This window comes from Camellia sinensis, chromosome 5 (assembly GCF_055761805.1).
Source record: "Camellia sinensis isolate YWXY chromosome 5, ASM5576180v1, whole genome shotgun sequence".
Lineage (NCBI taxonomy): Eukaryota > Viridiplantae > Streptophyta > Magnoliopsida > Ericales > Theaceae > Camellia > Camellia sinensis.
Genome location: NC_138965.1, coordinates 26670260 through 26693803, shown reverse-complemented (window position 1 = coordinate 26693803; position 23544 = coordinate 26670260). Strand labels below are relative to the sequence as shown.

Here is a 23544-nt window from a genome sequence, read left to right as displayed (position 1 = left end):
TTTTTTGTTAATTTTTATTTTTCATTGTACTACAAAACCTCAAAATACAAAAAAAAAAAAAAAAAAAAAAAAAAATTCCCCAAACAAACATAACACTAGTTTAAAATTAGATCATCATTCTATATCTGCATTAATAAATAACTTTTCTACAGACGGATAAAACAAAATGTAATAATATATTTCAACAGACTCAACAAAAGATGAGAAATGTTAAATTTAAAAAAGATGAAAAAATTTAATCCTTGAATAAAAGTTTTTGTCAATTTGAATAATTTAATCCTTGCATTTTGAGTCGAGTTTCAAGTCTGTCTTTCTATTCAAATATAAGTTAAATTAATTATGTTAGAGCACTTATCAACCTCATAAGTTGCATATGTAAAAAAACGTAATGAAATTTTAACAAAATAATCAAATTGAAATTAGACTTAAAGTGTAAAAACTAAATTATTTAAATTAAAATAATTAGAATCAAAGTAAATTTTGAATCAAACTATAAGAATGAAAACTATAATTTACCCAAATAAAAATCATCACAATGTTGAAAAATGAGAATCCATGCTCCATGATTGGTTCATCTGAGGGAGGGGGGGAATTTAGAAGTGGAAATCTTTATCAATTTACGTTTTCATTAGTCATTTATTTTTATTATAAAAATGGAATTGGAAGAACTTTGTAAAAGCATATTAAAAAAATTAATATTTTAACTAAATTGCAGGTATAATGGTGTATGCACTTACAAAAATAGATTATAGCTTCAACAATCTGCCAAGGAATGAAGGATGTCCTGCTTAGATCATAAAATACATATGATGATCTGCTTCTGAAAGAAGTTGGTTTTGTCACCAACAAATTCAATGCTGTCATACCCTTTTCATCATGTTGTAGAGCAAGATTTGGGTACGATTCCAATATCTTAATTGCCAAATCTATTTCACAAAAACATACATTTTAAAATATATATATATAAAAAATAAAAAATAAAAAAAAACTTCAACTTAGTCAATTGTCTTTTACATGTCCTTTCAAATTGAACAAAACTAAGTTTTGTATCTCAATTAAGTGAGATCAATTAGTATGTAGTAGAGTTCATCACTATATATTAATGTTTGAAAATGATTAGTATGTGACATGTCAACATGATGTTAGCATGGAATAATTTTTTCACATGTATCTATTGAAGTCTAGCCCAGCCATTACAAGTTTATATAATCATTCCAAAAGTTTATATTATCATTCCAAACCCAATTCTAAACTGAAGCTCATAGGGTCAATTCTACTCCAATAATGAAATTACACTCATAGACCAATTGTAATTAAAAAGGTCACTAAAAATGACTAAGAAAAGATGTTGGGGGTTATGGAGAAACAACTAACAAAAGATGAGGAATCTCTATTAGTTGTTTTTTATATATATATATATATAACTTTTTAATTGAATAAATAAAAATAAAATAAATAATTGATTATCAAAGCCACTACAAGAAAAAACACTTTTGGCGACTAAATTTTTAGTCGCCAAAAGTCCTCTTTTAGTCGCCAAATGTAGAATTTTCACTTTTCCCGACTAAATATTTTAGTCGCCGCTGTGGTCGCCAATACATGGTCGGCAATACCTTTGGCGACTAAAGTTTTAGTCGCTAATAGTGTTTTTTTTTAATTATTTATACAATTGGCGACTACTTTTTTCGTCAGCAATTGTCACTCTTTTTGGCGACCACAGTATTTTGTCGCCAAAAGCATTTTTCAAAAAAAAAAAAAATTACCCACTGTGCCTCAGCATCTCCCAGGCTTCGAACCTGCGACGTCCAAGCTCCAAACCTTAACAACACACGCCACCCCACTATGCCACTCAACCATCACATAAATATAATTGCAACTTATATTATTTATATATTACTTTCACTAGTATTAATACAACAGAATATATATAAATATAATTATATATTTTTAAATATAATTTATGTAAAAAATAAATTATTTATTAAAAAAAAATTTGTCTCACTTTTGGCGACTAAATCCATTATTTAGTCGCCAATTCTAAAATTTTAGGCTACTAATTAATTTTGCAGTCGCTAAAAAAAAATGTTGCGCCTAAAAACACACCTTTTGGCGACTAAACCTGTTTTTAGTCGCCAAAAACGTCCCCTTTTGGCTACTAAACTGAATTTTAGTCGCCAATACTCAGTTTTTAGCTACTAATTTTTTTTTGTAGCAAAAAAACTTCACTTTCAGCGACTAATCTCGTTTTAGTCGCCAAAACACCTACAATCGGCGACCAATCTGCTTTTTAGTCGCCAAAACCAGCACCTTTGGCTACTAAATTGTTTTAGTCGGCAAAAACCATCACTTTTGGCGACGAAAATTGTGTTAGTCGCTGAAACCCATATAATAGGCGACCAAACTGATTTTTAGTTGCCAATACATATACATTTGGCTACTAAATGGTTTTAGTCGCCAAAAGGCTTCATTTTTGGCGACTAAAATGGATTTAGTCGCCATTTGTGCAACTTTCAGCGACGAAATTCATTTTTTTAGTCGCCATTGGTGCTTTTTGTTGTAGTGAGCAGACTAGCTCAGATTATAAACTTAAATTCGAAGTCTAACCCAAAAGTAAACAAGTAAAAAATATCAGTCGAATCTAATTTTACAAACCGAATAAGATTGGACTAGACAACCAACAAACTGATACTTCCGCCCATTGTTTACATGTACATATTCATCGAATAAGACTATCTCCAATGTTGCATTAGATTCAATATCAAATTTGAATTTGATGAAAAAAGTCACTTTTTCTGCTCCAATAGTTTCACCAAACTGATATCAAACTGAGAACGGAGCAAATTTTTCACCAAACTGAGAATTTGCGTGAGCCTTCACCAATTCACTGTGTTGTAACGTTGCAAGTGGGCCCACCGGTCAACCTACCGGACGTCCGGCCGGTCGACCCACCGGTTGACGGAAATAGGTTCAAACAGTTCAAAATAGGTAGGTTCAAACAGTTCAAAATGGTAATAAAAAAAAATTTAGCCTTACCGGTCGACCTACCGGTTGACCCATGGGATGACAATTTCTTTTGATGCACCGTTGGAGCAACTGATATCAGATTGAGAAAATGAGCAATTTTTTTACTCAAATTTAGTGAAAAAAATACTGAACCGTTGGAGATGTTCTAAGTATACTTTTATCTACTAAAATTTATCACAATCATTTATACTTTCTTAAAAAATAAGAAAAATAAAGACGGTTGGTGATTTAATTTATCGAAAAATTATTACATATATATTTTCATAATGGAGATGGATTCCTCACATCTATAATTTGAATTAGAGTGCACTGTTCGGCTAGTGGAATTCACCACAAATCATATTTTAATGATCAGAATCGTTCATTTTGTCGAATACTTTCTACATATCATTCAACAAATTTATATCGATTTAATAATCTAATATATTTAACTTCTTGTGACTTTACAAAAAAATAAAATAAAAATAAAGTGTTTATTTTTAAAAACACAATTAACATTCATTTTTTTTAGAAATATAATAAATTAAGTAAGTTATGATAATTGGATCGACCTAATTTTTTGTTCGAATAAAATACATGAACTATCTGACAATATAACAATTTAAATCAATAAAATAAAATCTACAAGAAGCCCACAGGTTGAAACAGTATAATATAGTCTAAATTATGAACTAGAGGGAATCCAGTTCTTTCAAAATATAGGTATTGGAAACATACAGTAACGTTCTCCCTCAACGGCCGCATGGAGAATGGTACGACCATCACGTCTCCTTGTCAAGCAATCGCTACCAAAACTCTCCAAAACTTGGAAAACTTCCCTCTTCCCATACGCAGCAGCAAGGTACAGAGGCGTCTCTCTCGACTCATTCTGCTCCATTACCAGATCTTGTTTCTTCCTCAACATGATCTTCGCCACGCCCGCCTGCCCAAACCTCGCAGCTTCATGCAGGGCGGTGTTTCCATTCATGTTCTTTTTCATCAGTAATTCGTTAGTTAGAACTAGACTTTCCATGACATCCACGTTGCCATGGATCGCCAAAAGATGGAGCACCGTGTCGCCACGATTGTCTATTGATATCGCGCCATTCATATTCTCTCTGAGAAAATCACAGAAGAATGAAGACGATTCGGGTGTTTTTTCTGATGCGAATTTGTAAGCTTTGGAGCGGTGGCTTAAACCCGAGCTTTCCATTTTCACCAACTTTAGTCTCTAATGAAAAATATGTAATGATACCTTTTATAGGTAAGTGATGTCTAATGTTTCTTAAGTAAGTCCCGTCCAATGTTACTTGGTGCCGTTTGGTATGAGATGAAAAAATTTAATTTTTTTATATATTATTTTCCTTTTAGAAAAAAATATTATATTTAAAATGATAGTTAATTTTTTTTTTTTAATGATTGACTAGACGGTTGTGAAAAAAATCAAATAATTCTGAATTAAATATCACTATTTATTTTATTAACTATTTAAATATATATATATATATATATATATTTTTTATCTTTATTAGTTATTTTAATTAAAAAATTAGGAAAAATTGGGCTAAGGTCCCTCCTCTACTTTTGATAGGAGAGGAGGTCCAAAATAATATGTTGTGATGGCTAAGGTCCCTCAAATTTTTTTTAGGTTGTAAAGTACCTAAATTACCTTTCCTTTATAATATAAATTTGTTTGAATATTATATTGTTGACTTAACTGATAGATTTTGGAAACCGAATTTGCAGTGGAGATTTCATCGGAGTTTTCGTCGTAGATTTCGGTGGAGATTTCATGGTGGAGATTTCGTCGGAGATTTCAGTGGAGTTGACGAGAAAGGTGGAGATTTCGTCGAAGATTTCAGTGGAGTTGACGAGAAAGATTGCTACGATCGTGTAGATTTCGTTGGAGATTTCGTCGGAGATTTCAGTGGTGTTACAATGTGTTGATCGCGTAGATTTTCAGTGGAGTTGAATCAGGTCTGTTTTCGATGGAGATACCACATGCATTTTGATTTTTGTTTTCAATTTTTGTTTAGAGAGAGGCCAGCTTGATAAAGTTGATTTTTATTTTTGGAATTAATTTTTTGTTATTTGTTTTTTAATCAATTTCAAAGAGTGTTGACAGTCTGTTGATCACGTAGGTTTTTGAGTGGAGTTGAATCAGGTTTGTTTTCGATTTAGATTCCACATGGATTTTGATTTTTGTTTTGAATTTTTATTTAGAGAGAGGCCAGCTTGATAGAGTTAATTTTTATTTTTGGAATTAATTTTTCATTCTTTGTTTTTTGATCAATTTCAAATAGTGTTAACAGTGTAGGTGATTTTGATGTTTAGAGTTCATTTTTCGTGCTCTGTTTTTTATCAATATGCTGATCAATGATAAGTTTTGTTCTATGTTTTGTCAAACCAGAGAAATTTCATTTTCTGTACTTTTGTTTGTGTAGTCCAGAGGAAATTATAAGTGCATATGGACATATTATTAGAAGTTTCTAATGCAGATAGAATATGAGAAAGTGAATGTAAGTTCATAAATTTCTCTGGACTTGTATTTGTAGTTAAGATAAAATTGTAAGTTTGTTACTCACTTTCAGTTTGTAGTTCAGAGAAAATTATATGTTTGTAGAAGATGAATAGAAGTTTTTGTTTCTCTGAGCAAAAGTTATTTTTTGTGTTTTTTCTTTCAGTTTAGATGGACAATGCAGTGTTTTTTGTTATCTTGAAGGTGTATATAAGTTTGTAAATTTCTCTGGATTTTTCTATGAGTGCAATATTACAGAATGGCGCATCTCAAATTGTTAGCTTGTAGTGAGGTGAAAATTATGGAGAAGCCTATAATTTCATAACAGATATTCTGTATGATTTTTTTCTATGATTGTGTTTAATAGTTAGCAGTAAATTTCTCTGTGATTCATTAAGTTTCTGTGATTTTGTTTTTTATCATCTTGAAGGTGAATATCAGTTTGTAGATGTCTTTGGACTTTTATTTTAAGTTCAGAGAAAATTATAATTTTTAGAAATTTCTCTAGACTTTTATGTTGTTCTTGTGAAGTGTTTCTATGTTAAACAAATTATTTTTGTTGTTTTTTTGTTTCAGTTTCAATGGACAGTGCAGTGTTGTTACTGTGCAAATATGAGAATGATACTATTGTCATCAATGTTTCATGCGAATTGAATTTTGATGAATTGGTTGGCATTTTGTGTAAAACATGGGAGTATTTGAAACCTGAGACTATGTGTATTTCATATTCTATTTTGGGCCATCCGAATTGTATGGTTCGAAATAATATTGATTTTCTGAATATGTTGAGAGTTGTTTGTGCACGCGGTGTTGATATAGTTGATGTTTCAGTTACTAGATGTAGTACTTCTGATGAAGAGGATGAAGTGGGGTCTAATTGGGTAGATGTTGTGGATGGTGAGTGTGATAGGCTGGTGGATATTGAAAGGAATTCACTCTCTAAGTTTTGTTCTCACCAAGAAAAGGTGTTATTGTTGGCTAGTTGGCGGAATAATATTACGAGTATTGGACAAAAGTTTGAGGGTGGTGTGGTTGAGTTCCGTACTTTTTTATGCAAGTATGCTATTGAGGTTGGTTTTCAGTTTACGTATGTTAAAAATGACAAGCTAAGAGTTACGGCAGAATGTGCATATAAGGAATCAAGGGGATGTATGTGGCGTGTACATGCTTCTGTTGAAAAAACAAATGGGTTCTTCTACATAAGGACTTTGAACAATGAACATACGTGTGGTATGGCGGTTCGTACGAGTAAACATTCGAGGATGACTTCCAGCTTAGTTTCTGGGCTGATACTTGAAGAGGTAAGTGCAAAACCTTTAACTCGTCCAGTGGATGTTGTGAAAGAAATGAAAGACAAGTATGGGGTCTCAATCAGTTATAACTGTGGTTGGTTGGGTGTTAAAAAAGCAAAATGTAGTACATATGGGGATTCTTGTTTGTCATTTGATCAATTACGGTGGTATTTTGATGAGGCATTGAAGAACAATCCAGGTAGTCGTTTTAAGTTAGATTTTGAAGATAACAAGCGTTTCAAAAGAGTGTTTGTGGCTTTTCATGCATGCATTGTTGATTTCAAATATTGTCGGTCATTGCTTTTTCTTGATGAAACATTTTTGAAAGGACGATACAAAGGAGTTATGCTTGCTGCAACGAGGAAAGATGGGAATGAAGGTAATTGTAAATATATCTAATTTTATCTAAGTATGTGAATTTTCTATACATGTAGTAATTGAGTGAATGTGAATTTTCTCTGGTTTTGGCCACTGTGAGAATTTTCTCTGGATGTTGTCATTGTGTGAATTGTATCTGTAGGTGGTCAATAAGTGAATTTTCTCTGAATATTATGATTGTGTGAATTTTCTCTGTAGTTGGTCACTAAGTCAATTTTCTCTGGATGTTGCCAATGTGTGAATTTTCTCTGGAGTTGGGCATTAAGTGAATTTTCTCTGGATGTTGGCAGTGTCAAACTTCTCTGGTTGTTTATTGTTCTATTTTTCTCTGCATGTGTATATGTAATATGCTTGTTCCTATTTGTTTTGTAGGGTTTTTTCCTGTAGCTTTTGCTGTTGTTGATGCTGAGAATAAAGACAATTGGTGTTGGTTTCTTGAACATTTATGTGGAGTATTGGGGTCAGAAAGGGTGATAAGTTTCATATCAGATCGATATTGTGGTATTGTGGAGGGAATTGCTAGGTTTTTCCCTAACTGCTTTCATGGATTTTGTCTGGAACATCTGAAGAGAAATTTGAGGGATAAGTTGTCATGTGGAAACACAAATTTGGTTAGGGAGACGATTGTGTCCAAGTTTTCAGAATGTGCATATGCTCCAACAAAGGCATCATTTCATTTCAAGTTAAATGAATTAAAAAGTGAGGGAGGAGACATTGTGAGTGTTTTCTTGAGAAGTTTACCATATGAAAATTGGAGTGATGCATATTTTGCTGGAAAACGTTATGGTGAGATGTATTCAAATGTTGTTGAGTCATTCAATTCATGGATATGAGAAGCTCGACACTTGCCAATAACAAATTTGGTGGACATGATACGGTTGCAAATCATGAATATGAGGTCTGATAGGAGGCTGCTCTCTAGTAAATGGAATAAAATTCTGTGTCCTCGTATGGATAGTGTGTTGGAGAAGTCTTTTTTGGATGGGAGGACATGGAATGTGAGTTTATCATCTGATAATGTCTTTGAAGTACATTGTTTTCCTTCGGTTATGGTTGATCTTGGGTTGAGAACTTGTTCATGTCGAAAATGGAAAATAAATGGGTATCCATGTCAACATGCTGTTGCTGCAATTTTTAGGAGTGGAAAGAATTTGAATTCATTTGTTGAACCATTTTTTCATGCTAATATGTATCGTCAAGCATACTCGTTTTCGATTTGCCCAATTTCAACTGTTGAAAAACCTCTGTGTAGCATTGAAGATGCTATGATTTTACCTCCATTGAGCAAGAGACCTGCTGGGAGGCCGAAGAAAAACAGAATTGCTTCTATTGGAGAGTTTGAAAGGGTGATTAAGTGTAGTCGTTGTGAGAGTATTGGTCACCATAATAAGAGGACATGCAAGGAACCTTTGTTAAATAGTTGAGGATTATACATTTTATTGATTGAATAATACATTTGATGATTACTTTGTGTATTTTGTTTTGTGAAATGTATTTTTTAGACAGTGTATATAATAATATCAATCAAATTCATCTAGAGAAATTTTCTAATATCAGTTAAAGTGTGCATTGTGTTTGTTGATATATACTATAGGCAGTGGGCTTGTAATACCTGTCAAATTCATCCAGAGAAATCTTCCTATGGCAGAGAAAATTCTGTGTATTGTGTTTTGAAGCTTCATATTCATCCACATAAATTTGACAATGGCAGACTAAAGTAATGTGTGGATTGTGTTTGTTGAATTTGATAATTGTTTTGTACTAACACAGTGCATTAGAGATTGAATGATCATATAGGCACCTTCTTTGGCGAGATATGAGTTAAATTTCTTTGTAAATTTCTGGTAGCTTCATACCAGTCATTTCAAGAAATGTGCACACCAGACAAAGCATACAAAAAATTATTGTATAACCAAGAAACAAAATTAAGCTCTTTTGAAATTTCTCTGAGTTGAGAATTTCTCTGGACCAGGGAAGAATTTCTCTGGACTCACTTCAACTCAGAAATTTGTGTCAAAGCCAGAGAAATTTTCCTCACCAACACAGAGAAATTCCTCCTCTCCAAATCGCTCAACCTAGAGAAATTCATAACTCAGAAATTCCATTTTCTGTCACCATTTGAATCCGTCAATTTCATTCAGAGAAATTTTCCACCATCAGAGAAAACTATCTGGGCATTGTGTTTTGAAATTTATGCAGTGAAATTTTCCAGTGGCAGATAAAATTACTGTGCGCTTTGTGTTTTGTTGAGTTTGATGATTGTTTTGTACCAACACAAAGTATTACAGATTACATGATCATATAGGCATCCCCTTGGGACGATACAAGTTAAATTTCTCTGTGAATTTCTGGTAGTTCATACCAGAGAAATTTCTGCAGACAATTTTCTCTAGCAGACAATTTTCTCTGTGAATGACAATAAAATATATATATATAACCATCGATAGGTATGATATTCACATTAGTCGAAATAAAAAAAAATGAAATTTAGATTAGTCAAGAAAGGATATATACATATATGTCAATGATCATCATTCCTTCAATGTATCAACAAAAAACTGAATGGTTAATACTGTATATATGTGAGACGATTTTCTCTATGTGGATATGTTCATTGTCTTCGTTTCACTAGTTTTACTATTACATTTGTGGTTCTTCTGGAGGTATTTCAATTGGTTCAATCCATGACCGGCCAACTTCGGTCACAAATCTCTCTATGAGTTTTGCCTTCATCAACCTTATCTCTTGTGTGGACAATTTGGAGCTGATAGGTTCATGCTTGCTATATTGTTTCATTATATAGCAGACAAAGAGGCCACAATCCAGACTGCATACAAATTATAGGTATGGTTAGTTTTAAGAAACATGCAAATCAGATTATCTTATTTATAGATGTATGAAACTTACGAATCACTTTCTTGTTGTGGAGCACTGTTGACATACTCAGAGTCGTAACTTGTGTTTTGTGAGTTTATTAATTTGAAAGAGGGTTGTGATTGAGCGTCTCTTTCAAGGCAAGCTTTCAAAAAATTCTCCACGTAATCTTGCTGCAAAAAAATAATTTTTAAATAACAGAGAAATTTACGGACAAATCAATGGAATTCTATGAAAATTATCATCACATAAAGCTGATGATGGATCAGAGAAATTTGCACTCGTTACCAATTGTTTTGCATCTTTGACATATTTGTCTTCTGCATCATCCCTCCTTGGCCTCAGTGAGTTGTAGAACCTCCATAAATTGTCTTGTTTGTCCAGGACAAACAAGGTCCAGTGATTTCCATATGTGGACTTCTCATTACCTCCAGTATTTATTGGGAAATGGAGGACCCTGTAGTTCCTCCATGCTGTTTCAATATGCTTGTCAAATAAGGATACTCGAAAAGTTTGATTTTCTGTCATCTTGATGAAATTCTGTGTTGAGAGAAAATCAAAAAATGGTTTTGTTATGACTAGTGACACAACTGGCTTCAAGAAGTATATTAAGAAGAGAAAGTAGTTAGTAAATTCCAGAGAAAATCAAATAAAATAGTAGTAACATACTAAGCTCATGGATGTGAAAAAAAATGAGGTTGGTTGTTGTCTTTCTCTCATTTGGTCAGCCAAAAGGATCACTCCATAGCCATCAATGACCTGAAAAATACGATTTATAATTGTAATATTGGTTTATAAAGGCTGATGGAACATTGCAGAGAAATTTTGATGAAAGGGAAAGACTTACTTTGTTGGAAATTTCTTTTTGCTTTATTAGGTTTCCAATGTCTTCAAAGGTAATGAGATTCAACTCACTTGTCCAAATTAAAGCTCTACAAGATGACAAAGAAGGGATTGAATTGTTGTTAATGCAATATAAGTGTGTAATTTGTTGTTTGTTATGTTCTATTTTGTTTGTTGTACTTACTCAGGCCCAGACACATTTGATATGTGCTGCAAGATGTTTTTTACATGATCTTTTATCAATCTTGAAATCGGAAGAGTTTGTGGAAAGACCCAAGATTTTCTGATGTTTATAGGTTAAGGCAAGATGTACGCATCAGCATCAAGCACTTCTTTGTCCTTCGTGCTTTGCTCAACTTGCTTTGCAGCTTGTTTTGAAGCTCTAGTCACTTTCGCAACTTTGGAATATTGGAATTCTGGATCATGCTGCTTTTCCTTCCTTTCTTTTGCCTTTAAATTTTTAATCATTGATGTTGGATCTTTTTTGACTGTAGACAGTGAAAATATTAGGAAAAGTGAAATTTCTCTGAAGTAACAGATGATATTTCAATATGTAAATTTATTTGATTCAATATTTTGCAGTTACCATAGACTTTTGTCTTTTGTTTCGGTTGTTCTTTGTGTGCCATTTGTTCTTGTTGGGTTGTTGGTTGTTGTTCCACTTGCATTTGAACTATACACAGTGAAAATCAAACAAGCCCCAAAAGTGGAATAAGAAAATATACCGAGAAAATGAAATGAGCAGTAGAAATATAACTAATGTGTTCAAAGAAATATAACTTCCAGAGAAAATTACCAATGACAGAGAAAATTATAATAAATAGAAATTTCTCTGAGTTATGTTGACACTAGGACATAACTTTTTGTGGCTCAAGATTTTCACTGACCTTGTGGTTGAAGTTGTGTTGGTGTTCAGTATGGTTGTGTTGCTAGTTGGACGGATAGTTCTTGAACTTGTTCATGCAATTTAGTATTTTCAGTTTCAAGCTCTGAATTTGAACACCTCAACTGTTGAATTGTTTTTGTATCATCTGCTTTTTCAATCTCCAACATCCTTAGTTTCATTTGGATTGTGCTTTCTTTTTCTTGAAGTTCTGAGTTAAGTGATGTCAGGATTCTTATTGAAATATCCTTTTCAGTAAGTAATTCAATCCAATTTTTGTCTTCTTCTTTTTTAGATTGAAAAAGTGCCTTCAGTCTTTAACGTAGATCAGCAATTTGAGCATCCTTTGATTCCTCAAATTCTTCAGGCTGATGCATTGTTGAGCCACAAATGCTATCATGTTGTTGGTCCATCGGCTCATTATTTTCTTTTTCATCACTTTCATCCTTGTTTCTTCTTGCTGTTCATCTTCTTCTTCATCTTCTTGTTCACTGTCTTCTTTTTTCTGTTCATTTTGTTCTTTGTCTTCTGCTTCTATTTCTTCACTTTCTTCTCTGGTTTCTTCTTCTCCGCTGCTAGCTTGATGTTCTTGTCCATTGCTGGCTTCGTATTCTTCTATGTTGCCTTCTGCTTGTTCATTCCCTCCATCTTCAGATGGATCTTGTAATGTCTCCTTGAATTTGACAATTGCCTTTTTTGATTCTTTCTTCGTCTTTTTACCAAGACAGAACTCCTTTGATGGGTTTTTGACTAGCTGCTTGTTATCGATCTGTAACAGGAGACACTTTTATTAGAGAAATGTTACAAAATTCACTGAGAGAAAAAATTCAAATAAGGAAAATAAAATTCATCTAAATGATACTAACGGGAAACAAACTTCAGAGAAAATTGTATGGGCCAGAGAAAATTAGAGACATGGAGTTGATTTTATGAGGCAGAGAAAATTATGAAACAAGCAACATAATTTATATATCAGAGAAAATCAATCAAGGTGTATAAGTTAATGTTTTACTACAATTGTGTCAGAGAAATTTGGATTCTAGATAAAATTCATTAGAATGGTAGAAATAAACAGTGTTTATCAAAGATGCAAGGCACATAAGTTATGGGCAGAGAAAATTACACACAAGGAGATAAAATTTGATGGGCCAGAGAAAATTATGAAACAACCAACGTAATTGAGATATCAGAGAAAATCAATCAGGGCATATAAGTTAATGTGTTACAATTGTGGTCAGAGAAATTTGGATGGCAGAGAAAATTGATTACAATGGCAGAAATAGACCAGTGGTAACCAAAGGAGAAAACATAAATTGATAGTTCAGAGAAAATTGATCTTAATAAATCAATGCACAAGGAGGGAAACAAAGCAGTGGTCAGAGAAATTTTGGAATTTCACTGAGATTTCAGTAGCAATAGGAATCTAACCTGCCGAGGTGCAAGAGAGTGGACTGGTGTCTTCTGCAGCTGTTTCGTCAAGGTTTGCAGGTTCCACTTGGCACATCTTGGGAAGTCAGTTGTGTTACTGTCTTCCGAGTCAATGATAGTTGCATGTTCACATAGCCAATACTGTGATGAAAATGAAAGTAAATAAAATTTTCTAAACGCACAAATTTGTAAGTATGATAACCGCAAATTTGAATGGATATTATACTTACCAGCAATGCAATGACACACCCTGTAACTTTTTCTGGAGTTTTGTGCAATGCCATGATAGAATCAATCAATGTTGATGTGATTGCTTCCGGCCAATCATACTGTTTCATTGATTCAAGAGGTTCCACATACTTTATAAAAACCCAACCTATTGAATTCCCACTTGTTGCAAAAAATAGGGTGAGACACAAGTACAATGTAACAATGATTGCTACATCTTTGAAGTCAGTTGGTTGCTTGCCTTTCATTGCTTTGACCAAGGCATTTTTAAGAACGGGACCAGTGAGCCTTGTAGCCTTTTGGAATCTTCTCTTGAGGAATGCAGATTTTGATTTTTTAGAGTATCTTAATGACATGGCTCCTTTACCTCCTTCCAAACCAAAAATCAAGGTCATGTCATTTGTTGTAAAGGTCAAGTTCTTCTTACCAACTGTGAATGCTTTTGTTTTTTCATTGTAACATTGGATTATGGCAACTACATCATCATCGGATTTCCTAGATTTCTTTGGATCGATCCTTCCAGTGGTTAGAGCTTGGATCAAATACCAGAATGGGGTCTTTTGAAGCTCTAGAAGTTGTTTTGAATTGAATTTAAGTGTTTGAAAAAAGGAGACGAAAGATGAGAGGTTGGATCGAAATTGAATGCTGTAGTGAGCTCTCTTTCTGTGGAGTTTAACAGGTTTTTTCTCCCTTAAGCTTGAGTCTTTTGAAGTTGGGGTACTCATCTGGATGCTAGTTGCTTCATCAGTTTGGACTTGTGTGTTTTGGTGAGGAGTTTGTGGTGTTTTGCTGCTGGTTTTTGATCTTAGATGATAAGAAGACTGAGAGAGTTGTTCTTTCTTGCTTGGTGTTTCTAGTGTTTTGCTGCTGGTTTTTAATCTTAGTCCATAAGAAGACTGAGAGAGTTTCTGTTTTTTGCTTGGTGTTTCCGGTGTTTCGCTGCTTTTACATTTTGCAATTTCTAGACAATGATTAAAACATAAAGATGTCAACATTAAATCCCAGAGAAAATTACAGATAAGGGAGAAAATTACAGAAAAGAGAAAATTGGAGATGTTAGAGAAAATTACAGATAAGGAAAAATTACAGAAAATTGGGCATGCCAGAGAAAATTTGACATGCCAGAGAAAATTGGACATTAAAAATTAAATGTCAGAGAAAATTACATATAATAGAAAAAAGTAAACATGGCAAGTGAAAGAAACAAAAAAATACACATTAAAAATTGACATGCCAGAGAAATTTTAAATAATTGTTAAAATTACATATAGAAGTAAACATACCAGAGAAAATGAATGATAGAAAAAAGTAAACATGGCAAGCAAAAGAAAATTTCCATTCCATAATTAGCAAGATAAAATAAACAAAGTAATATAAACATGCCACTGAGAATTACACCATATTGAAACCAAAAATTGAACAAAATAAACATACCAGAGAAAAATACACATTCCAGATAAAATTATACATTCTTGAGGAAATTTCCATTCCAGAGAAAATTTCAATTCATAATATTAAAATGCAAGAGAAATTTACATACACAACCAGAGAAAATTAACCATGATAGAGACACTCAAGGGAGGAAAGTGGTGTGATGTGGTCAGAGAAAATTATAAATACCAAAGAAAATTAGATGGGCAGGAGAGTAATAGACATTGCAGAGAAAAATACATATTCCAAAGAAATTTACAAAGCAGAGAAATTCATACACAAAATCACAGAAACATGTTCAAGAATAAGATCAAAATTCAGAGAAATAACTTTTTCTTAAAATACACATGGCAGAGAAAATTCAAAGAAGAAACATTCATTCCAGTCCATAATATTAAAATTCCAGAGAAAATTAAAAATGATAAAGACACACAAGGGAGGAAAGTGATGTGATGTGGTCAGAGAAAATTATAAATACCAGAGAAACTTAGACAGAGGCAAGAGAGTAATAGACATTCTAGAGAAAGATAGACATTCTAATTAAAAATACATATTACAGAGAAATTTACAGAGCAGGGAAATTTATAGACAAAATTACAGAAACATGTTCAAGAATAAGATAAAAACACAGAAAATTATTTTTGTGAAAATAAACATGCCAGAGAAAATTGAAAGAAGAAACATACATCAAGCAAAAAAGCAGAGAAATTCAAATGCCAGAGAAATTTACAGATAAAATCACACAAACATGTTCAAGAATAAGTTCAAAACACACAGAAATAACTTTTTCCAAATTCAGGTAGCTTTTTATTACGAAATTGAAACCCTAATTTATGGAAGGTTATTATAAAATGCTATTAACTGTGTTTCCAGAGAAAACCTAGTTGTATTGTAGAAAAACTGACCAGAGTTAGGATGAAACTTGAATGACGAGCTGATATGGCCCGAGATGAAGATGCGACGTGACGAAGATGGACTGAAATGATGATGAGCAGTGAAAACGAAGCTTTAACCTAGGTCAGAGAAATTTGTGAGGAAGGAATGGGAATGATTTTTGGAGAAGATAACGAAGCTCTAATGTCGATGGTGCAGATGATGTTGAAACCCTAATTCTGCTGTTCTCCTGTTCGTGAAGATGCTGGATGTTTGGAATGGAACTCAGACGTCGGAATGAGTTTCGTTTCTATGTTGATTTTGGCAAGGGTATTTTGGTCCACAAAATAATTAAAAACGCGTGCCAAGTTGTTCAGGGACCTGATGCATCACTATTTTTTTAGGTGTCCTTTATGCTCTAAATTGTTATTATTGGGGGACCTTAAAAAAAATTTCCCAAAAAATTACATCTAAAAAAGAAAAAGGAGAAGGAACGCCTAATAAGAAAAAAAAAATAATGAATTTTTTGCTTTCTTTGACAGAAGCTTCTAGTGCTTTTAAATGTGACTATTTATTTTGTTAATTATTTTAATATATATATATACATATATTTATCTTTATTAATTATTTTAACTAAAAATTTGCGTCTAGAAAAGAAAAAGGAGAAGGAACGACTAAAAAAAAAAGAATAAAAGACGAATTTTTTGCTTTCTTTGGAGAAGCTTCTAGTTCTTTCTTAAAATTTGTTTAAAATATAAATTATTCTTATAATTTTAAAAATTACATCCAACCTCTTTAACTTTCTAATCGCATAATAAATTATTCCTTTATTAATAAATTATTAAATCAATTAATAATTTTTAATGATGTCAAAAATATATTTTAATTAACAATTCAAGTAAATTTATTATTGTATAGGAGAGCAATTATAAATTTTATTTTTTCTGTTAATTATGTTAAATAAAAAAATTTAACAATGGGTTTTTGTAATTTTTAAAACTAAAGGGACAATTCATATCATATACAAATCTTAGAGGGTATATTTGTAATTTGCCCTATAAGTAAAGGTAAATTACATTCACTTTTATGAAGTTTTAAAAAATACAGTCAATTTTATATTTTTAATATAATTATATTGACTTCTCTTAAAATTTTAATTTATATAACAATTAGATTGATTTTCATTAATAATTTGTTAGTTGTATAAATGAAAAAATGATGTTGTCATTTATTTTCAACTAAACTAATATAGCGTTTCTGGTTTAGACCTAACCCATTGTGTATTTTGAACTCGGGTTTCATAGCTCCGTATGGTTGTTGATGTCTTTTCCCCCTTATTTTTCCTTAAATTGGGTGATTGGATTGTAGTGGTTATGTTTGGAACAAGTAGGTTGCTTAGTTTGCAAACCTTTGTTGTCTAGAATTTTGTTTCTCCAATTGAGCGACACATCTTGCGCTCGAGCGGGTTTTGTAAACTCTCAGTACTTTTGCAGGTCTACAAAACTACTAGGCAGGTGTATTCTACGCTCGAGCGGTGTTTCCTACACTCGAGCGGATGGGTGCTCGAACGACCTTTCTTGCACTTGAGCATTGGTCTATTTTCTGCAAAAACTGCTAGATGTATGTATTCTATGCTCAACGTCACTTCTTCAGCTCGAGCGGTAATGCCCTTTTGTTTTGTGTCTTGGCGCTCGATAGTGTCACTTCTTGCGCTCGAGCATAACAACTTATTGTGTCTGACGCTCGAGCGTTACTTCTCATGCTCAAGCAGACTGTGCGTATATCTATTTGCAGCAACACCTTTTTACATTACTTTTTCATCTCTCTCTCTCTTTAAAACATTTCAAAACCCTAGATCTTGACCTTCTCTCTTTAGAAATCATCTTCTCTCTGCATTTTCACCTAGATCTGTTGGTTTCTTTACCCTGGTGTCTCTAGAAAAAAGGTAAAGCATCTCAAGAGCTCCGTTTTTATCCGATTGAAACTTGGTTTCGGCGTTGTTGAAGTTTCCACCTTGCTTTGCTCGTCTCCTAACTTTGAGGTGGGGACTTTCGACACTCTTCTATGAATTTTAGCTTAGTTATTTGTTGATGTGTAAGAAATATTGGGATTTGAGGTGATTTTGAACAAATCTAGGGTTTTGATTTAAAATCAAAGACGGGTTTTTGAATGAATGTATTGAAAATGGTTATGGAAGTAAATGTGAGCTTGTCTTGTGTTGTGTTAAAATGGTTGATTTTGGTGCTTGGGATGAAATTGGGAAAAAGAAAGTTTTGCTCCAAAATGTCTCGAATAAATATTTTGTATAAATAATAGAATTGGTATTGGGAATATAAAATTGGATGGATGTTTATATAAACGGTGGAGTTAAATATATATTACCTTACACCTATGGAAATTTGGATAATCTATCTATTGTGAAGATTTTATATCTGTTAGAAATATCTGTTTTGGTCTGTCGATGGAGGATAGTCATGATTGTTGTAGAAATTGCATGAGGATTAGGCAAATTGAAACTAATCTCTTAGTCGTTATCATTGAATATGATTGCGATGTGTATACATTGTATATGTATGATATTTGGGAGAAGAAAGAGGATAGACTCTATTAAACTAAATTGGCATGTGTGTCCAGGATGAAAGTCCCGAAAACTGCATGTATACATGGGTGCCGATTCCCGTGGACAAAATTTTCATAAAATGACAAGTAAATGTATTTGTATGATAATTATATTGGTTGGAAACCTATGGAGTATACCCTCTGTTCGGTTGATTATATGAAGTGGGTATAACTAATGAACTGAGATAAAATGAATTGAAATGTCAGTTTGGCATAACATGGTTTTGGAAAAGAGTTGTAAAAGATTTGTCATTGGGCGTTGAACATGTGTATCATACTTATATCTTTGTTAAAATTCATATATTGTGCTAGATTGTTTCTATTAAGTTTTGACACACCTTACTTGAAAAAACTATTTTCAGGTGCTGGTGATAAGCCTCCGTCAAGGACTTAGCTTGGAAGGACTATGAAGCTGAAAGCTTAATTTTTGTTTATTTCGTATTTACTTTCTTTTTAAGCCTAGGGCTTTACTCGTGTTAAGCTGATGACTCATTTTGTTGTAACCAAGCACGATCTTGGAAATATGTAAGCCCTCAGGGCATTTTTCTCTGTTTATCTTCCTAACTCTCCTTTAATAGGCAACATACGTTATAAATTCAGGGTTAGGCTTTATGAATGTACGATACATATGTTTCTCTTTTGTATATCATATTGAATTAAAGGAACATAACCTTATTATTGTTATTGTCATATATTGGATATTGTCGATAGATTATTGTAATTATTTTGAGGCATTACATCTAATGAAAAACATGTAAATGATACCTTTTATATATAAGTAATGTCTAATGTTTCTTATGTAAGTCTTGTCCAATGTTACTTGGTGCCCGCTTGGAATGAGATGAAAAAATTTGTATTTTTTTTATATACTATTTTCGTTTTGGGAAAAAAATTATAATTGAAATGATAGTCGAATTTTTTTTTTTTTTTGGATAATTGACTAGACGGTTGTGAAAAAAAATCAAATAATTCTGATTTAAATGTGAATATTTATTTTATTAATTTTTTTAATTATTTTTTTATCTTCATTAGTTATTTTAATTAAAAATTTGCATCTGGAAAAGAAAAATAAGAAGGAACGACTAATAAGAAAAGAGTAAATAACGAATATTTTGCTTTCTTTGACAGAAGCTTTTAGTGATTTTAAATGTGACTTTTATTAATTATTTTAACATATATATATATATATATATATATATTTATCTTTATATTTATTAATTATTTTAACTAAAAACTTGCATCTAGAAAAGAAAAAGGAGAAGGAACGACTAAAAAGAAAAGAATAAATGACGAATTTCTTGCTTTCTTCGGCAGAAGCTTCTAGTGCTTTTTTAAAATTTGTTTAAAATATAAATTATTCTTATAATTTTAAAAATTACATCCAACCACTTTAACTTTCAAATTGCATAATAAATTATTCCTTTATTAATAAATTATTAAATCAATTAATTTTTTTTAATAATGTCGAAATTATATTTTAATTAAAAATTCAAGTAAATTTATTATTGTATAGGAGAGCATTTATAAATTTTATTTTTTCTATTAATTATGTTAAATAAAAAAGAATTACAATGAGGTATTTGTAATTTTTAAAACTACAGGGACAATTCATATCATATACAAATCTTAGAGGGTATATTTGCAATTTACCCTATAAGTAAAGGTAAATTACATTGACTTTTATGAAGTTTTAAAAAATACAATTTTATATTTTTAATACAATTATATTGACTTCTCTTAAGATTTTAATTTATATAATAATAAGATTATTTTTCATTAATAATTTGTTAGTTGTATGAATTAAAAAATGATGTTGTCATTTTTTGCCAACTAAGCTAATAAAAAATATGTAAACGATACATTTTATATGTAAGTAATGTCTAATGTTTCTTATGTAAGTCTTGTCCAATGTTATTTGGTGCCCACTTGGAATGAGATGAAAAAATTTGTTTTTTTTTTTTTTTTTTTTTTATGTGACATTTTCGTTTTGGGAAAAAAATTCTATTTGAAATGATGGTTGATTTTTTTTTTTGGGTAATTGACTAGATGATTGTGAAAAAAATCAAATAATTTTGGTTTAAATGTGACTATTTATTTTATTAATTATTTTAATATTTTTTTTTATCTTTATTAGTTATTTTAATTGAAATTTTGCATCTGGAAAAGAACAATGAAAAGGAACAACTAATAGGAAAAGAATAAATAATTAATTTTTTGCTTTCTTTGACAGACGCTTCTAGTGCTTTTAAATGTGACTATTTATTTGATTAATTATTTTAATATATATAGACATATATATATATATATATATATATCTATTCATTTTTATCTTTATTAATTATTTTAACTAAAAATTTGCATCTATAAAAGAAAAAGGAGAAGGAATGACTAAAAAGAAAAGAATAAACGACGAATTTTTTGCTTTATTTGGTAGAAGCTTCTAGTGCTTTTTCAAAATTATTTAAAATATAAATTATTCTTATAATTTTAAAAATCACATCCAACCTCTTTAACTTTTTAATCGCATAATAAATTATTCTTTTATTAATAAATTATTAAATTAATTAATAATTTTTAATGATGCTGAAAATATATTTTAATTAGCAATTCAAGTAAATTTATTATTGCTTACGAGAGCAGTTATAAATTTTATTTTTTCTGTTAATTATGTTAAATAAAAAAATTTAACAATGGAGTATTTGTAATTTTTAAAACTACATAGACAATTAATATCATATACAAATCTTAGAGGCTGTATTTGTAATTTACCCTATAAGTAAAGGTAAATTACTTTCACTTTTATGAAGTTTTAAAAAATACAATCAATTTTATATTTTTAATACAATTATATTGACTTTTCTTAAGATTTTAATTTATATAACAATTAGATTATTTTTCATTAATAATTTATTATTTGTATAAATGAAAAAATGATGTTGTCATTTTTTTTCAACTAATCTAATGAAAAATATGTAAGCAATACCTATTATATGTAAATAATGTCTAATGTTTCTTATGTAAGTCTTGTCCAATGTTACTTGGTGCCCACTTGGAATGAGATGAAAAAATTTGTTTTTTCTTATGTACTATTTTGTTTCGGGAAAAAATTATATTTGAAATGATGGTTGATTTTTTTTGGATAATTGACTAGATGGTTGTGAAAAAAATCAAATAATTCTTATTTAAATGTGACTATTTATTTTATTAATTATTTTAATATTTTCTTTACCATTATTAGTTATTTTAATTAAAAATTTGCATCTGGAAAAGAACAATGAGAAGGAACGACTAATAGAAAAAGAATAAATAACGAATTTTTTGCTTTCTTTGACAAAAGCTTCTAGTGCTTTTAAATGTGACTATTTATTTGATTAATTATTTTAATATATATATATATATCTATATATTTTTATCTTTATTAATTGTTTTAACTAAAAATTTGCATCTAGAAATGAAAAAGGAGAAGGAACGACTAAAAAGAAAAGAATAAATGACGATTTTTTTGCTTTTTTTGGCAGAAGATTCTAGTGTTTTCTTAAAATTTGTTTGAAATATAAATTATTCTTATAATTTTAAAAATTACGTCTTAACTTTTTAACTTTCTAATCGCATAATAAATTATTCCTTTATTAATAAATTATTAAATCAATTAATAATTTTTAATGATGTCGAAAATATATTTTAATTAACAATTCAAGTAAAGTTATTATTGTATAGGAGAGGAGTTATAAATTTTATTTTTTTCTGTTAATTATGTTAAATAAATTTTTTTAACAATGGGGTATTTGTAATTTTTAAAACTTCAGTGACAATTCATATGATATACAAATCGTAGAGGGTATATTTGTAATTTATCCTATAAGTAAATGTAAATCAAATTCACTTCAATGAAGTTTTAAAAAATACAGTCAATTTTATATTTTTAATATAATTATATTGACTTCTTTTATAGCGATTCCGGTTTTCTCTTCCTTGTTTATTGTATTCCGGAGTCGGTTCTGTGGATGTGCTGTTGTTTTATTCTCATTCCCATCCTTTACTCTTTGTATTTGAGTCTTGGGTTGTGTTGGGCAGGTCTGAAACAGGTTGGTTGTGCTTGTAAACGAAAAGTTGATGCCCAGATTTTGGCCTTCGCGCTCGAGCGGGGATTTTGACGCTCGAGCGGGCCTTTTGCTTTTGCTCATCCACTCGAGCGGGCATTCTGACGCTCGAGCGGGATTTTCTATCTCTTAGTATTTTGTTCTGCTGGTCATCGGACGCTCGAGCGTCCACTTTCATGCTCGAGCGGGGAGCTTCGTCTGCAAAACTTTTAGAAGTGTGCATTTGACGCTTGAGCGGCATTTTTCACGCTCGAGCGTGAGTCTGTGTCTGACGCTTGAGCGGGGCGTTCTACGCTCGAGCGGACTGGTTTTTATATCAGTCCGAAAAGCAGCTTTCGGATCACTTTTTCGGACCATTCTCTCTCTCTAACTTTCAAAAACCCTATTTTGAGAGCTCCTTGTAGACACCCCATTTTTGACCGACCTTGAGACTCAGACGTCACCAGTTGAGCACTTGGTGATATTGCATAATGTGCTCGTTCAGAAGTTTCAGAGTCTTGGCTGCGAGCCCCGCCTCCGGATTTCCGAACCCTCTTCTGTGCCTTGTCTCGGTTTGCGAACCAAACTCGGTTTTCTCTGTTTCTTTTCCCGAGGGGAGGGAGAGGTCCCGTAGACCATCTCTCAGTGGCCGTGGGCTACATTTGGTGGCTGTAGGCCATTTTGCCCATTTCGGAGTCCGATTTTCGGTTTTTCGGGATCGTTGGCCATGTGCCCCGGTTCGGGACCGCTTAACCATCTCCATTTGCTCTGATTTTTGGCATACATCTTATTTTCTCCCTTTCAAGGGACACTGGGGTCTGAGAAACCCACTTCGTGGCCGAACGCCACTTTCGGTGCTTAACAGCCCATTTTCGGGACCTCGAACTGCGCGTTTTGGTCCCCGAGCATTCGTTTTGCAACGGTTTTCGTTCATTTTTGGCAGGTACCTCTGTTTTATCACCGGAGAGGTCACTGAAGGGTGAGGGGCCAGTAATTGTTGCAGCAACCAGTTATACATCCTCCGACGCCCTCCGACGCCCGTTTTTCGCACTTCCGGGCTAATGTTGAACACCTTGGGCCCATTTTCTCGGACTT

General features: G+C 31.9%; 1 protein-coding gene across 1 annotated transcript; it reads right to left on the bottom strand.

Annotated features, from left to right (window-relative positions):
- Positions 1-3715: 3715 nt before the first annotated feature.
- On the bottom strand, positions 3716-4216 carry LOC114259241 (uncharacterized). The gene has a single exon (XM_082871629.1). It carries the CDS (start codon positions 4214-4216, stop codon positions 3716-3718), a length of 501 nt encoding a protein of 166 aa, XP_082727755.1.
- Positions 4217-23544: the final 19328 nt, after the last annotated feature.